At 39.5% G+C, this 18508-nt stretch overlaps 1 protein-coding gene across 1 annotated transcript in view; it reads left to right on the top strand.

Moving 5' to 3' along the window:
* Positions 1–18508, top strand: part of BRINP3 (BMP/retinoic acid inducible neural specific 3) — a 154113-nt gene that overhangs the window by 91858 nt on the left and 43747 nt on the right. The window contains exons 4-5 of the mRNA XM_018083851.2: positions 1106–1296; positions 18279–18384. Coding sequence (XP_017939340.1) covers positions 1106–1296; positions 18279–18384 — 297 coding nt within the window. The remainder of the gene's footprint in view (positions 1–1105; positions 1297–18278; positions 18385–18508) is intronic.

Raw genomic sequence — 18508 nt, 5'->3', positions numbered from 1 at the left:
TCATCCTGCATTTTATCCCTCTCCAGCTATTACTTTTTGGCACATAAACTCATGTGAAGCTGGCATCCCATCCCCTGCATGGGCACAGTGCCACTGTAGCAGATGGGTGAGCAGTGAAACGAGCACAAGTGGCAAGTCAGACCCTGTCAGGGTAGCTTCCTTTCCAGGAACAAGGAAACAGCATTCAGTGGAGTTGTTCAGCACCTAAAACACAGGTATAATGACATTGCAATGACAGCATAATCCATTCCTGAGCTAAGTTTTGAAGAATGCAAGTTACCAAACACAGGTTCAAAAAGTGAGAAAAGTGTTTTTGTAGTGACTTTGGACATAAATTGCACAGAAGAAAATCCTGAGTCAATAAATTACTTTACTAATTTTTTTTTCTGAAGTAAGGAGCTTTGCCTAAACCCTTTACTGAATGAATGAATGCTTGCTTAGCCTGGAACACAGGTAAAAGCATTCATGAACTAGACAATAAATGTGGAAAATCTGTCGGTATTAGACGGTCTAATCTGGAATGGTTCCTCAGAACTAATTCAATTGAGCGAGTCAGATTTTTGGTTTTCAACAATCCCTCAGAAATTAAAATTTCTGACTTCAACAGTATTGATCCACGTCTCTATAAAGAGAGAGGAAGTGAAAAACCCACCACGGGAGAGGCTGGATCTTCCCTTTGCTTTTGGCAGAGCAAGGGCTTTCCAAAGATCCCATACTTTTCAGCCATATAAGTCTGGTTTAAGACAAGGGAATGGCAGTGCTCTATCACTGTGCTCTATCACACAAGTGTTCTATCACATTTCAGGCATTTTGGCATTGCTGAATTCATTGGAAAGCACAGGGTTGCTTATAACCAGTTGTAACCTTTCTTCTGATATCAGCTATGATACAAAAGAAAGAAAGAAAGAAACAAAAAAAGAGTCTTGTGTATTACACTGGTTTCATTTTCTTTTAATTTACATTAAATTTCATTTACATTAAACACTGCAAAACGGATGTATTAAACCTTGGAAATAAACATATTTTTTACGTGGTTCTGTGGGTTATCTCTGTGCTGCTGGGTGTTGCTGATGTCTGTTGGGGTTCCTCTTGTCTCCCTGCCCAGGAGAGGAGTCACTCACGATTTTTGTGGACAAAAGGAAGCTGAGCAAGAGGTCGGAAGGGAGCGAGCCCGGCACCAACAGCTCGGCGGTGACGCTGGAGACGCTGCACCAGCTGGCAGCCTCCTACTTCATCGACAGGGACAGCACCCTGCGCCGCCTGCACCACATCCAGATCGCCTCCACCGCCATCAAGGTAGGGCAGAACCCCCCGCAGCAACCTTCTTCACTGGCTGCTGCCCCCGGGGGAAACGGGGCTTGATTAGTAAAAAAAAAAAAAAAAAAAAAAAACCAAAAACCTAACAAAAAATAGTTCCTAGCAAAATAATGATTTTTTTTTTTATTCTGAGTTTTTTTTGACCTGAATCAAAGTGTTCGATTTTTAAGGAAGATTCTAGTTTAGAAGAGGGTCTAAAGATGCAGCAATGATGGTAGTCTGGGTGAATGGTACATAATTTGATTGATACACCTTTATAGGGGTGTTTGGTCATTGAGGCAACCTCATGTACATATATGCTCAGTTTATAGACACATTTCTATTTCTCCTACTTCTTTTCTTCTTTTTCCTCTTCTTTTTATTTTTTTTTAATGTGATTATTGTACTCCTGTGCCTGAAACATTAATTTTATTTAATGTTTGGTCACTGAGGCAACCTTATGTACACCTGTGCTCAGTAACTCCTTTTATAGACACCTTTCTATTTCTCCTTTTCTTCTTTTTTCTCTTCTTTTAATTTTTTTTTTAATGTAGTTATTGTGCTCCTGTGCCTGAAACATTAATTTTATTGCTGTTATTTTTTTTACTGCCCTTTGGAACAATCTGGAGCTCTTGGCTCTACAGCTTTAGGGAGAGGTGTTATTTTCTGCTAGGAATTTCTCAGTTTGTCAGTGAAAGCATTCTGTCTACTGACTCTGCAGGTCACTTATAGGAAGTCTCCTCACAGGAGGATGCTTGGCTAAGATCAGAGTCCCCCAGGTACAGTATAAAGCAACAATTTTCCTTTGGAGCATCTCTCTAACCTTATTTGAAATAACCTCTGTCAGTCCATTTCCAGCACTGAAGAGCAAATAAAATTTTAGCTTGCAGTTGAATATGCAGTAATTATGGAAGCCTTAATGTAAAATGTGATTTAGAATCCTTTCTGCTCATTGGATCTTTCCACTGGTAACCAAGATCTTCACTAAAGACCACCTGAAGCCAGATGTAATTTCCAGCTACCTTGGCTGTTAGTCAAGCCAATATGAATTTAGTTCCCTGGAAGTGCCTTCACAGGGAGAAGGGGTTGACCAGAATTTGTGGTCAAATCAAAAACCACGATATTTGCAGTTAAATCAGAGCACTTCAGTGCACAAAGGGGATCTGCCACTCCAGTTCCTGCAGGTTTGGATTTCGACAGGAGCAGGAATAATTTGCTTTGCTGTCTGACTGGTTGGTTTGTCACATTTCCTGTGACTGGGCAATCTGAAACTGTGACAGGAGTGAAAAAAAAAATTGCACAACTGTTTGCACAGCAACGTACTTGGGGACTGTAGTGTCCAGAGATGGCTTTCTTCGTGGCTGGACACCCCTAAAACATTATTTGAGAAGAGAGATTAAAAAGACACTCTCTTTCTTTCAGCAGTACACAGACACCCCCTCTCCCTCCCATTACCAAAGCCAATATTTCTTCCTTTTTTTTTCCCTCAACTCCCTTTTCAAGTTAAGCTACATCACTCTCACACCTCTTTCTTTCTCTATTCATATGAAAAAAATGTCAGGTTTTCTCCCAAAAAGCAAAAGGATAATATTTATAAACACCACAGTGTATGTTCTAAGCAAGTTACCACATTCATTCTGTGTCCTTCCTTGTGATTTTTTGTTTCTCCTGATTTTTCTGTGTTTTAGGCTGTCTGGTTTGTGCAGTGTAAACCAGGAACACCTTAATAAGATTTAGTGATCATTTATTTATCAACAAAAAAAATGTAAAAATAACAATTTGGAAAGAAATATTATCTCATCTACAGCACCATGAAATAGTAAGGAAAAAAATATAAGCATTCAGCAGCAGAACAGAGTCTTGAAGCTACCTTAAAGCACCCCCAAGGATGGATTTATTTAGCACAGGAAAGAGGATGAGCAGCTCACCCACTCACAAATCAGGGCTGTGTCCAGGTTTGGCCACTCAGTTCCTAATGTTTCCATCCTCTCAGACTAATGAATTCTTCCTTAATAGATTAAGGTCTAAGGTCTTTCCAGATGGGGGACAGAATGAGATCCATTAAGTCTCTGAGTTACAGAGCCCAATCAACAAGGCATCAAATATTAGGTGAGAGTGATCAAGCTCAGTTAGTCTTCTGGAAAAAAAAAAAATAAAATCAGCAAGAGATGTCTGTTTTCCTAAATTCTAAGGATGTCTCTTTAGAAAGCAACACATAATGAATAATTTTTTTCTCGCTTATGGAATTGAAACAATTAATACTGGAGAAATTCTTATCTTCTTTGTTCAAAGTCACTGAGATATGTGATTGCTGAATTTTCTTCCCACAATTCTTGTTATATTATTTTGTGGGACTGATGCAGGAAGACAATATTTTGATAAGTTCTATAATTAAGCTTTTCTATCAAAAAATGAAGTTGTCACAGAGAAAGGAAAGCATTAAGAAGAGGAAAGTGATAATTAACATTAAAGCCTTCATATTTAGTTTTTATTTATCTAGTGAGAAACAACACTATTCATAGCAAAGCCTGCTAATGTGCAGTATGAGGAAAGGAGTGGGAGAGATGAATTTGATGAATCAAGTTTGTTAATCAAATTTGCCTGTGATCAAGTTTGTTACTGTGACATAATTACCCTTAAAAGCATTCCCAGCCCTTCCCACCCGGTGCTGGTGGGACACAAGCACAGCCAGGCTGGTTTGTACCCACTGAAGGTCCAAACAATTGTGCAGAGCACAGAAAACCCACGTTGGTTACACAGTAAATTAAATATTACTGAACACCCTCACTGCATTCTGCAAAATTAGAAACAGAGTTATGTTGGAACATAGCCATTAATAAAGTGAGGTTGTTACAGTGTTTGTCTCTTGGGGGATTACAGTATTTTTCTTTTGGAGGATATCACCTTCCATCCCAGAATTCATCTCCTTTCATGGCAGCTGGGCCGGGAGACCACAGAATACACGTTATTTTAGGGTCCAAACAGTTGTAGGACAGTCACAGTGCAACAAAAGAACAGGAGGCAACAGAAGAACAGATGCATAAATTGAATTTTCCACCAGCTATTTACAGCCAGATTACAGCCCATTTATTCCATCTGAGTGAGAAAGAATAAACATCCCTGAGAATGTGCCCTCTAATTTCAATTAAATTTTATTGTGCAATTTGCTTTTTACTTTCCCCCAAACACTTTTTTTTTTTCCTTGCTATGAGAGATTTAAGCATTTTGTTGTCTTTGAAAACTTTCATTACAACGAACAGGGCTCTATTGTGATGGTAACTATATCTGATTATCTATAATTAACCCGTGAATGACTCATGGTGGGCTGTTAGAGAGGAAACTTAAGTGTAATGAAATTAGTTTCTCACTCAAAACTCAGCCTGAAATACAGACCTTTCTTTTGTGTGTGTGTTTCTTTGTTTTGGAGCTGGCTTGATTCAATATTTTTTCCTTTCATATCTCACATTTGAACGTGCTTTTGCGTGGGTTCCAGTAATTGCTGTAATCAAAAGTAGAAATGCTGAAATACTATAAAGCCATGTGCTTTTGTCAGGTTTCTGGCAAATTCGAAATCTCAGTTGTTTGCACACTTTTGTATGAACAGCCAATTTTTTGGAAAGCTTTTGAAATCCAGATCTTGAACCCTTCTTGCCCTCATTTTATCCGTTCAGTCTCTGCATAGAATTTAAGACTGCACAGTTGAGAAACCAAATATTGAGAAACAAAATTGTTCAAGACCATTATGAAATTCCAAGTTGTCCACATCCTTGGGAGATCAGAACTGCCTCCATCCGAGACCAAAGCTTGGAGTTTTTCGAAGGGGGAGTTAAAAAATTAGGAAATACATAGAAATTGTGATCTCAAATCTCTGCCTCCCGTGAAATTTCTGTGAGAATTGAATGCTTTTGCAGGCTTCTTTAGAAATTCCACTCGATATTAAAAGCTTCACAAACCCAGCTCACTATTTCTATAGCTAGAATTTTAAATTTAAATTTAGGTCATTATTTAATCTTACCAGAAGACCTGCATTTAGACCCTGGGCATCACCCTTCAGGTAGCAAAGAAGTCTCTGTACCATCTTCTACAGCACAGGGTTTGTGTTTGTCTCATTGTAAAAATGAAACACAGGAGGTTTTATAGATTTTTTGTCTGGAAGCTGTTGGAAATCTTTGGGTTAAATTCATCCCAGGTGTAATGAAATCTTGTGACTGCCACGTGTGGATTGTTAACTAATTCTAAGAACACGCTAAATATTATTGAGGTTAGGGATTTATTTCCATATCTTATTGAGGAATTTAAGGTGATGATATTAAGAACAAGTTTAATTAATCTCAATCTCCAGGGCTGCTTTCTCTGAAAGGTGACAGAGAGGTGAACTCTTCAGCGGGTAAAGCAACACGAGTCCTGGGAGAATGTGGCCCTCACTGTTTGAGATCATGAGAGAAAAGGGGGAAAAAACCCTAAAATATCTAAAGAGGGCTTTCAAGAAGGCTGGAGAGGGACTTTGGAAAGGGCAAGCAGAGAGAGGACAAGGGGTAATGACTTTAAGCTGAAGGAGGACAAGGTTAGATTAGACATTAGGGGTAAATTCTCCCCTGTCAGAGAAGCTGTGGCTACCCCTGGATCCCTGGAAGTGTCCAAGGCCAGGTTGGATGGGGCTTGGAGCAACCTGGGCTGGTGGAAGGTGTCCCTGCCCATGGCAGGGGGTGGGATGAGATGATTTTTAGGGTCCCTTCCGACCCTAACCAATAAAATAGCACATAATGGAGATGTGCTGGGATATGCCTTTTGGAGAGAATTTAGATAACTGTTCTTCTTTGCTTAGGAAAAAAAAAAACCAGCATCACAAAACAACAACAAAAAAAGGATAGATCATATGACATGATAAAGCAAAACAAATTGAAGGAGTCTGGTATATTAGTTATTTAGTTTAGTCAAGAGAGAAGAGTAAAAAAAAAAAACAACAAAACCAGGGAAATAAAGACTGCCAAACCCTGAGCAGGCTATAAATATCCATATGTAAATGAGAGACCTTAACAGCACTCACACAACACTTGCCATCACAGTTGTCAAAAACCTATAAACAACTCTTATCACAGTTCCTTAAATGTTCCATATTCTCTTTCCTTTTTTTTTCCCCCTAAAAACCCTGAAACTAAAGTAAATAAACCCAGAGGATGGAGAAGGGTTTTAATACTGAGAGATGCACAGTGAACATATTGAACAGTGCAGTTAGAGCAGAGCACTCCAGCACCAATGTGGAGGCACTCAGATTTGTATGGATTTTAATTTGATCTTTATTCTGGCTGGGTTGAGAAACTTGAGCACTCTGCCTGTCCTCCGCTCTCTAATTGGCAACTACTGCCTGTCAGCAGGTCAGAGAATGTCAAGCAAGGACTATAAAATTCACAGAACATTTCCCTGCCTCTGAACTCTCAGAAATACGAGATATCGTGTATCAACAGCTTGTATGAACACAAAGGTCAGATTAGGAGGAATATCTCAGAGGAATAGAGACTATGAGGCAGAAGAAATCAGAGGAGAGAACAATAAAAGGCTGTGCCAAGCTTTCCATGTGCATGTTATTTTTCCTAGAGAATTTTTACCCATAATACATTTTTACACGTTTGCTGTTGTAGTTTAGGATTCAATTTGCAACCATCCTTTTCAGTCTATCCACTTAGTGTGAAAAAACCCTGAAAATATCCTTTGTGTGAGAATCCTCTGTAGGTAACTGGCACTGAGAGTCACATCACTGCTGTCTTCTGCACTCCACCCTCATTTCTGTCTTGTAGACCTCCACGAGGTGCTTCAGCAGGATTTCCATGTCTGACAGCAAAACTGTAACCTAATCTCTTACAAGATGACACATATAATGCCTCTCTACACTGTAGCAGGAGCTGGGTTTAAGAAAGGTTTCATTATTCACCCAGGGGACTTTCTGTACTATAGAGTGATCTTTACTTTCAGATCTTTAGTGTCTTAAAGGTTGGAAGTTTCATCACTGTCCTCTAGACTTCGGAACTGAATGGAGTGAGTAAAATAAAAGGTGTTTCTAATTTTGCCTGGTGAGATTCTGACCTTTTTTGATGAACAAACTCCACTGATGTCAGAGGAGTGCCTTTGCATGCACATCCCTATCACTGAGATCAGAGTTTCACAGTTCAGCCCCAGCTATCTCTTCCTAATCTATCAAAATACTGTTCATTATCTCTGTAGATAAGTAATTCAACCCTCCCATTCCCAGGGAAGAGTTCATACATTTCATGGCCTTTGGGTATTTTTCCTTTGATTTCTATTAGAAGTAATATAAAAATAAATAACACCCCCCCCCTTTTGTGTCACTGTCACAGTAGTTCATAATTTTCCAATATTTATAATAATTCCACCAAATGGAGGATACGTGTATGCAGTCTCCCACTAAATAGGTAGATTTGTAAGGAAATTTAATTGTATCTTCTCCAGGAGTACCTAGAGCCTGGAAAAAGAAATTTCATGTTTTTCCTTCAACTTTTCATGAAATCCTTAAGGTGTAAAAATAAGTTGACAATAACAGAGAAAGTGCTTTGAAGGGGACCATTAAAATATTTTCCCTGTCATGTTTCAGTCCACTTAAGAACTTTGTTCTTACTCTGGTTCCCTGTTTGAAATCTGACATTCACAGCAATACTGAGCCATTTGTATCACTGTCAGAAAGAAACAGCCCATGTTCCTTCAAGCACAGCAGTTTACAGACCTGGTTAAAGAATGGTGCTTAAAGATGTGGGTCTGCTTTTCTGACTCTGATGTTGGTTCACACTGGGGAGGATCTGTCCTTCCTTGATGAAAATGTACAAAACTGGCAAGTCTACAGTGTGTGATTTAATTTCTACCCTGCTGTCACAGTGTAATGGCTTAGAAAGATTTGTGCACTACAGGCAAGATAAACTTTCTGAGAAGTAAAAGGGCATGAAGAAAATACAGGGTGACACACGTGAATTTACACATATTTACTTATGTATGACATTTAATTGAAAACAACTCCTGTCAATGGGTTTTTCACCTCCCACGTCATGAAAGGAGCTGGACACTTGGATACCTAGAAATGCCCTAACTTCCATGGGAGTCTACATGGAAACAAAACAAAACCTGCTGGTGGCTGAGTTCCTTTCGATTCTGAGCAGAACAAAGTCCTCTCACTCCACAGGACTCTGCAGTCTGGATAATAAGTGCTGCTCTCTTTTCATGTGTTACCTCTTTTTCCTTCTGAACTTCCCTCTTTCCCTAAATTCTCATGCTCATAGGAGCTCGAGCTCTTTCTTTTTCTGTTTTTTTTTTTTTTGGTGGAAGAAATGCTCTTGCCCTTGGCGTTGTCTCATCCATGTCAGGACCAGAAAGAAATGAATAAAACCCTTGGACAAGGTTCTATATTCTAAACATCTTTTGCAAAATTCATATCAATGCAAGACCCATAGTAGGACACATTCATGCACATTTTAATGAACAGATCTTGATATCTGATAGGTCTTTCTATTCCCCCGAATCAGGATGATTTGAAGGATTTGCCAGCTGGGCACAGCAGTCTGTCTGGATAACATTGCCCTCAGAGCCTAATTCTAAGAGCAGGCTTCTGTGCATTTAAATATCCCTTTTTATTTTGTGCATGAAATAACAACATTGAGAATCACTCAGTTGTTGGCCAGAACTTTCCAAAGAGCACTCAGCTCGTTCACCCACAAGTCTTTCAGGATGGTCAATGAGCTCAGGTCCAAGAGCAGAGTTTGATGAGCCAGAACCTCAATGCCAGAGGTATTTCCACCTGCCAAAACCATGGAAATGCCCATGGTGCAAATCCACAATGTTCCACTACAGGCAGTGTTGATTTGCACTGGGGAGGATCTGGTATTTTCTTGAGGAAAATAGAGGATCTTGGTATGTCTGCAGGGGTTTCCCATCCAGCTGTAATTCCTATCTCTCAAAATGGCTTTTATGCTTGAATTCTTTGTGTTCCAGTTTCCTAATGGTCTCTATTACTGTAAATTTGCAGAAATATAGCATTTGCTATATTTGAAGTTATGAATATTTTGATTATTTAATCAAAGTCAGCAAATTTACGAATTAAGTTTTTGCTTTTATTCTGAGTAAGACTTTAAACTGATTTGAAGATGCCACTCAGATTCAATTTTGGACAGAGAGATATTCTTTCATTTGAGTGCTCCTTAAAAATGTAAGGGATATGAGGGATAAGGCACATGGTGGGATCATTGGGGTGTCTGTGCAGAGCCAGGAGCTGCACTTGTGGGTCCCTTCCAACTCAGGATATTCCACGACTCTCTGTTTGAATGAAAACATGGTTTTGTACTTACACCTTCCCTGTTCTCCTTCACTAAAAGGAGTTTCCACAATCCTTAGCCTTCGGAGTGTTTGATATCACAAGTTTCTACATTTAAGGGTGAGTACAACCACAACCATCTCAGGCCCTGTGCTACAGGGTTCTGCACTTGACTGTGCATATTTGACAGGACTTAGGTGTAAAAGAAATGATCTTTCTCCTTATATATTTTGACAGACCAGATCTAAAAGATCAGACTTCTGGATACAGAACATAGCTATCAACTCTCATTTCCAAAACATTTTGACTGAACTGTGAAACCTGGATACAGCTCTCTCTTCCAAGCTGTGGCAGACAGGCAATAGAATTATCTGGAATACAATTGGTCTCAGAGGGAATAAAAAGGAGAATTTATATTATTTTGGCAAAAATATTAGGGGGTCTAAGGTTTCTTTGCAACCAAACATTTTTCTATTTTATGGTTCTTCACTTGCAAATCTGCTTCTTTCCTCTTGACCTGACTTCCCCTGTAATTTTTATTTTATCTATAATAGTGCTTATTATCACAGCAACAAAAATTGTTACCTGAAAAGTAATTTTTACTTATATACATATAATTGATAATTAGAAGGGTTGTTTGGTTCACAGTGGAGAGTTCTAGGTAGAACTGTGTGAATATTTGTATCTTGATCAAATATACCCTCAGGTGTATTTACCCTCATCTCAGGCTTGCAGCAAGTTGTCCTAACACAGGAGGTTTACATCCCATGCCAACCTAAATGATTCCGTGGTTCTATGATTCAGTTATTCTATGGTTCAATTATTGTGTGGTTTTATGATTCTGTGATACTATGATTACATAATTCTGTGATTCTATGATTTGAAGATTCCATAATTCCATTATTCCATGGTTCTGTGAACAAGTTTGTCAATCCTAATGGCCCACTTTGAGTAAGATTCATATAATGTGGCCATGCCCTATGCATGACATAAATACTGGCTGCAGCAGTTATTTGCACATCAGATTCCAGTCTCAGACCTTCTTTCCATGTTTTTTTTACGAGTCTGTGGGATTTAAAGGCAAGGATTTGCTTTCACCACAGATTAACCTACAGGATGATCATGTAACAACATAATCAATCAAAGTTACAGAACAACAGACCTAAATTAGTCATCTACCACTGAGAAGCATCCCTGTGAAATGAAGTTTAGAGCTTCAGTGTTGAATTGCTTTTCTTTTCTAATACAAATTTCACCAAGCTAAACCCCCTTTAACTCGAACATCTGATAGGGGTTTAATGGTTAAATTATAGATCAGTTGTAGCTGCTGACTCTGTAGGTAGGTCTTCAAATGTGCAGGAAAGCATTAAAACCAGCAGCATAAAAATAACAGTTTAGCAAAACTATAAATGGAGAGTTGGCAGTACCAGTGAGACAGAAAGGGCAAATGTGCTACAGTCATTTACCAGAGGGAATAAATGGGTGGGAAGTAATGAGGGTACAACCTAAAAATAAACCCCTACAAACACCTATGTGAGGCAGGCAGAGCAAGCCAGCAGAGAGGCAGGGACAGGAATGTGAGTTCTTTGGAGAGGTTGGAATGACAACCCCACGAGGGGGAGTGTGACTGGAGGATGGGAAAATAAAAGGGACATGCAAAATGTCCTGCTGGGATGTCACTGGGAGAGGGGCAGAGTGTTCAGGGCTGGAGTGCTGGGAACTGCAGAAATAAATCAGGAGTTAACACGTGCACCCAGGCAGGAAATGTTAGAGCTGGAAACAGCTTCAACTAGGAAATTGTTAGAGAGATTGCTGAAAAGAATAAGTGATGCCTTAAAATCTATATTGTATAAAGTTTTAGCTTGTTAGTACCTTTAGCCTGCTAAACCTCTTTGTACCAGATTTCTAAAAATGCTGTTTAACATTCTTTGTTAAGAATTTCAAGGCACAAGGGATTTTAACGAGGTGAAGAGCTCCTTGTCTGTGAAAAATGTGCTGGGAAAGAGACCCAACAGAGACATAACACTTGGTATAAGTAGTCAGAGCTATTCGGGGGCCTTGAAACCATTCCAAGAGGGTCAGAGGAGAGGAGGAAGACAAAGAAGATGAAGGGGTGGTCGTTGTAGGACCACGGACTCAAATTGGGGAGGGCGGTGCTGTGGGAGGGCCGGTTTTGGGAGTGGCTGTAACAGATGAGGCAAAACCCAAATATTGTAATCAGAAACTGAATATTGTAATTACATGATTGGACAAAGTTGCAAAAAGCCTCTGCAGGCGGGGTGTGCAATATATTGTTGTGCACCACCGATGCCACATTAAAGAAGGGCTTTTTTTTGCCTTTCGATACTCAAAAATAGTCCAGAGGATTATTTCTCTGTTTTAGAACTGCACAGAAACATATAATCCTAATAGGATCTCCATGGAAAATTGGGTTCTTAATTAACCTGCCCTTATCACTTTGATTTTTGAGCTTCAGATCTTTAAATGCTTTATTTTTAGGATCTAATGTTAACCTGTCACACGTTTTCATTAGCACAAGTTTCTTCTGTCTTTTTCCTCTTAAAAAATAATGCATATATAATTTTTGAAACTGACCCCTTTGGAGGTAAAATGTTTCCAAATGATCTAAAGCTAATTTTTATATTTACCAACATGATCTTTTTCCTGATACTTCACAGAGAAAAGGAACATTTTAACTATTCATTGTAATTAAGGAAGGACTACAGTTTTTCTTCATACTTTCCCAACTTAAAAAAAAATAGGTTTTTCATTCAACTGCAGTATTATTATGACTAATAACCTCTGTGAGTGTTATAAAGGGACAAATCATCCTGTCTTCCTGAAATTAATGGGGACACAGTGAAAAATCCCAGTAGCCTTAGCACTGGATATTGGAACTGATCCATGAAGATATGAATCCTGTTCCTAATACTCTTGGAAAGTCCTTGCCTGGGATTTTGTAGTTAGATGTAAGAAGATGGCCTCCCTTTACAGTCTGTGCCCCAAAATTTCTTTGACTTTTATGTAGTAATGGAATTATGTTTGGAAAAGAATGCAAAGTTAGGAATTGGGTTTTGCTTCAGTAGGCAGCTTTGCTTTTGCTTTCTGCAGATACCTTGAGGTTTTTATAAACATGAAATATCATTTTAATTTGTATCTGCACTGTCCTCTCTGCTTCTAATTTTATCTTTTAAACCGAAAATATAGATTTCATTTACTGTTTGTTGCTCAGCTCTCTCTTTAGGCCATAAAAGCCATGAAGACATAATATTAGTGTTAATTTAAGTAAGATATGAGCAAGTAGAAATAGCTAAATGGAAACTGAGACAAAATAGTCAGTTTTTATTACATTTTTGCCAGCTCTGCTGCTTGTCCATAAAAGAACTTCGCTGTCATCTGTTCTTCAAGATTAATTAAAAGAGATAACCTGTTCTTTCAGAGAGAGTGCCTGTCCTCATTCTCTGTATGAGGCTGATGCACCTTTGATTTCTGAAAATGCAGGAAATAAAGGCTCTGGCAACACTGCCCTGACTGGTTTTCCATCGGCCTCATTTCCTGCAAACTTCCTGGTTGCATTCCAGGAGGATGCCACGGGAACGTGGCATCTCACAGGCAAGGGATTAAAAATGTCCTTGAGAAGGGGAAAACTGTGGCTGTGATACCAGGACTGTCAGTGCTGCCAGACTCCTTTCAGTGTTCTTGTGGATTCTCTGGGAATTCACAGACAATAAATTACTCCCTGTGATAGTGGGGAATAGACTTGAGAGGAGAGGTGGTTGCTCCCTGTCACATGAACCTGAACAGCCTTTAAAAAAAATAATCATATTTTTTAACAAATGCAACAAGAGAGCAGAATTCAAACAGTGGGAGTTTATTTCTAGTTCCTAGAATATTCTGATTTCTGGAGTGTTTAATGCTTTGTGTTAGGAGAATACATTTCAATGTCATTGTAGTGGAACAGTCTGGTTCCCAGTAAATTCCCGAGAGCACAATAAAAAAGGAGAGGGAATAGAAGGATTAGACTGATCTCTTGGGAAGCTTTAGTGTTGCATTTGGTAAAATTCAGCATTGTCTCCTTGCCCAAAAGCTTGAAAAAGGTCATTATTCCTCTTGTAATGAAGTTAATGGAAATTTTGCAATTACTTCTCTTGCAGAAAGATCAAGTTTACTGTTCCTATTCCATCTTACAGATGACAGAAAAATACAGTGGGAGCGTTTCCAGGTCTCCTGAGTTAGTGGGCTCTTCAAACTGAAACATCAACCCTATTCTGGTAGAAAATGTGCTGAAAGCATTACATGCCTATGAGGTATTGTTTTAGAATGCTGGCAGTTAATGAAGTGATATTGAAAACGTGAATCCAACCCCTAACATTGTGAATGTTGCTGGTTTGTCTGTACCTCCTTCAGAAAAGCCCACAGCAGGAGAAGTGTCAGTCCTTGGAACACTCAGAAAATTTGATTTATTTTAATTACCCACTAATTAGCGGGAGTTTTTTAATACCTTCAATGACATAAGTAGGGCAGCAGAGCAGCAACTATTGTGTGGCAAAGGGAAGTGCTGGCATAAAGGTGCTTTTGTGAAAAACTGTCAAGCCTGGGGAAAAAAAAAAAAAAAAAGAAGAGAATTGGCAGGAGATCCACATCTAAACAGAAAGTACATTTAGTGCCTGTTCATTTGATCACTTTTTTTAAGGTGAAATGAGCATTGACTGCAGAATGTGCAGGGATTCCAGTTTGAGGGAACAGGGGAGAGTGAGGTCCAGGGGAGAGTCATGGAATCATTAAGGTTGGAAAAGACCTCTAAGATGACCAAATCCAACCATCAACCCAACACCACCAGCATGTTATTTAGGAGAATCCTGAGGACTTCAGGTTTTCTCCCCACTCCAGACTTTACCCTGCCTTCTGCTTGCGCTGGTTGTTCAGAACAGACCTTCTTCCATCACGTGTGTATGATGAGTTTGCTTAAATAATTATTCGAATGTTCAAAATGTTAAAGAGCTTTATGGGGATATGAATGTGGCTGCCTGTTCTGAAGCGACCAGCATTGTCTCATCCTCCTTTGTGTTGGTTAAGTTCTCTTCCTTAGAAGCCAAATACCTTTTTAAAGAGTCTCTCAGAAGAGGAAAGTGCTTTATGAAGGCAGCACAGCGTTGGGGATGTCAGCTCTGTGCATGGAAAAGGACACACCAGGAGCAAAATCTCCGCAGAAATACATTTCTCTTTTATTAGGAATGTCTTCTCTAGGCTTAATTATCATGGACACAAAAAGCAGACTATTTCCCAGGGAAATACTACCCACTGGTATCACAAGAATTCAGCCCTGCTGAAGTGCCGGGAGTTGTGTTCTCAGTGCACTTATAATCGGGTCGTTATCACCATGGTTATGAGATCTAACTGACTCAAAACTGCAGGCATTTGTTTCATTAATGCCAAATTGTTAGAGTTTATTTCTGGGAGCTGAAAGCCCTGCTGCCCAGGGAAACCTGTTCTGTGCTAATCTCTGCAAACAAGGCTGGGGAACAGCCTGCCTGGCTCGTGGCAGAGATTTCACCCTTGTTTTGTTACCCCTTCTTAGGGGGTTTGGTTATTAAATAACTTTGTTCTGTGGTGTTTGGCTTTGTGAGTTCGTGTTCTTTGTCTTAACAAACCAAGGATGTGGTTCTGGTGCTCTTTGTGCATATTCAGTCCCTTCTGGACCATCTCAGCACAATCTGCATTTAGATTTTACCTTTCCCTCTCCTCTTATTGGTTCATCTTTTTTTGTGCACTCTCAGACAAAACAGTTTTCAGCTGTGATCTTGGGACTGAGCACAGTCACACTTCTCTGCCTGGAAGATAATTAAAGACGTGCCATTGCCTCTCCAGTTTCACTTCTGTTGTTCCTGAAACAAAACACATAAAATCATCTGTGATACCAGTAACACTAAGATCAAACCAGAATTAATGTATTTGTACCACTCCCCCCCCCATCCCCTAGTCTGCTTTTTTATCAACAAGAGTTACCCCAAAATGTCCAAGGCCAGGTTGGACAGGGCTTGGAGCAACCTGGGCTGGTGGAAGGTGTCCCTGCCCATGGCAGGGGGTGGCACTGGATGGGCTTTAAGGTCCCTTCCATCCCAAACCAACCTGTGGTTCTGTGATCTGTGACAATTAAATCTTTTCTTTTTGATCAGAAAATCTGATGGGAATTTGAAGCTTCCATTTATCAACCACTCAAATTCTCTTTCTGGTTTACAATCTCTGTGGAGCAGGATTTGTGCAAAATATAAAAAATATTTGTGCATCACTTTGACCTCTGACTAGAATTGTCACCCATCAAAAGTGGAAGGCTGAATGATCTTTGTGTTCTTTAGTATTTCTTTGTTACATATTGAGACTATACATTTTGACTTTCTTCTTGCAATGTATTTTCTGTGCAGGAGTTAAAAGTACCAGAGCTGGTCGAGGAAGGGGAAGGTACTTGGAAAAAGTAAAAGAGTGAATAATATAAATACATAGATCTGAGTGAAAAGTTTAGAAAAAGTCCTTGTTTATTGCCTGATTCATTAAGCATTGTCTTTTATTGCTATCATTAGAACTATATTTTATTACTTCCTTGTAACAGTCATGAACATCTCTAAGTCCCATCCAAATTTAACTGTCCTCGGCTTTTTTTCATAGAATCAGTTTTCTTCTGAATCAATGTATTTATATAACCAGTCCCTAATAGTAAAATAACTTTTAATGGTGATTTTTTTCCCCATTCTGCCTCTTGGCACACCTAAATACACCAAGTGCTCTCACTCAAACCACTGGTAGCCTCTACCTATGTTTTGCATAATTCAGATGGAGTGAAGAAACATGAACAAAAAGGGTACAATAACTAAAAAGCTGCTTACTAACCTTCCTTATTTTGTGATTTCAGGAGACATAAGAGTAATAAGAATGGATAGGAATTGTAAAATTTGCTTTGCAGTTTATACATTTCATTTGACTTTATGAAGCTCCATTGCCTTATATTCAAGTGGTTGAAAATCACAATAATATACAAACAAAAACAACACTAAAATAAATGGAGCTTTAAATAAAGAATTGCACAGATGAAGGCTGAGCATAATATTTCAGAGCTAGGATAAAGCTCACTGCAACATTCACCTGCCTTTTATTGTCTTCTGGCTATTCTTCTTATTTGATCTGGGTAACTCTCTTTGTTATTGTATAAAGAGATTGGGATTCTGTAAAGGGGCTGGGGGTGTTACCAAAAAAGGAGATTTTAGAGTGGAATTTTGGACTCCTTATTGGCAGAGGGACTGAAGGATCCCAGGTAAATCACAGCTGTCATTCCAGCTGTGCCCAAGCCAAAATGGGATGCCTGTGCAAGAGTCTTTGTGTTGCTTTTATTCCACTTCCACTTTCTTCTTTCTGCCTGGTCTTGATATAAAGGAAAAGGAACCACAAGCCAATGAATTTTCCCCAGCACTCAATCCAGTTTAAAAATTGTGAGATCGTGGTATGTCCCCCTCTGCTGAGGGTTTGGGTTTTTTTGTTGCTGCCTGTTCTGCTGTGGTGCTACCCAGCTGCCCTGGGCATCACAGCCATGCTTCACTGCTCAGAAACTACATTTTCATTTTGAAAATAAATTCCCCTTTATAATCACTTTATTGACACTTAAGAATTATCTACAATATCCCAGGAAGCATATACATTATTATATTTTTTTTAATTTTAAATATATTTTCAATGGGGGGTGTGTGTGTGTGTGTGTGTAAATATACCAGGGGGTATTTAGATTGGATATTAGAAAAATTTATTCACTGAAAGAGCGGTCAGGCACTGGAACAGGCTGCCCAGGGCAGTGGTGGAATCACCATCCCTGGAAGTGTCCAAGAGAGGTGCAGATCTGATGCTTGGGGACGTGGGTTAGCGGTGGGTTAATGGTGGGACTTCACCACCTCAAAGGGCTTTTCCAACTTTAATGATTCTGTGATTCTCTGATTTAAGTCACTGCTCTTTTCCAAACACAATCCTCGGTTGTGAAGCCAGGGCTCTGCTGGTGGTGGTTCTGTTTGATAAATGCAGCTGTGCTTTGGTTCTGTGCCCATGGATTTGGTGACTACAACGGACAATGTCTAGAATTTTGTGTCTAATCTTGCCTGACACCCTTCCCTGATGAAGAATATCCCACCACCACCCCTGTTATATAGCTCATTAAAGGTTTTTACTTCCATATCCTGCTGGGCTTCACTGGAAAAGTCAAAGTTTTTTTCCATGATTTCAACAAGGAGTTTGTCACGTGCACAAGTTTTGACAGAGCAAATCCCAGTCTTCGTGTTTGTAAACCTTGTAATTCCCACAGCCAGGAGAAATAAATAGTGTTTAAACTGTTGTTTGGCTGTTGGGATGGCATTACACTGTTACAGCACTGTACTATTGTAGTATTTGTATAGTATTGTGATATTATAGTGTTTGGGAGGATTCCCTGCCATGGAAAGATCCCTTCCTGCAGCTTGTGGCATCGGTGAAACATTTGCAGTCCTCCTTTTTGCAATTAAAATGAGTTATTTCGCCCTGATTAAGTCTGAACTGCATTGCTGGCTGAATTAAGGGGAAATTTCACGAAACAATTTTCTGAACTCCTCAGTTCTGCTTCGAATAATCCAGCAAGTGCTTCTCCCTTCCCCTGGCACAGGTGACAGAGACACGGACGGGGCCTCTTGGCTGCAGTAACTATGACAACCTAGATTCTGTCAGCTCAGTTCTGGTCCAGAGTCCTGAAAACAAGATTCAGTTGCAAGGTACGGAGGTGCAATTTCACTCATTTGTTCTGGAACGGGGTGACATTTATCACACTGTTTGTTTTTCCTCTCTTTCCCCCTTCGTAAAAGGTCATTTTTTCCTAATTTCTGTGCGTGTGTTTGT

The sequence above is a fragment of the Manacus vitellinus genome, unplaced genomic scaffold (genome assembly GCF_001715985.3).
Source record: "Manacus vitellinus isolate BGI_N305 unplaced genomic scaffold, ASM171598v3 scaffold_68_pilon, whole genome shotgun sequence".
Classification (NCBI taxonomy): Eukaryota; Metazoa; Chordata; class Aves; order Passeriformes; family Pipridae; genus Manacus; species Manacus vitellinus.
This window is presented reverse-complemented; position numbering and strand designations above follow the sequence as displayed.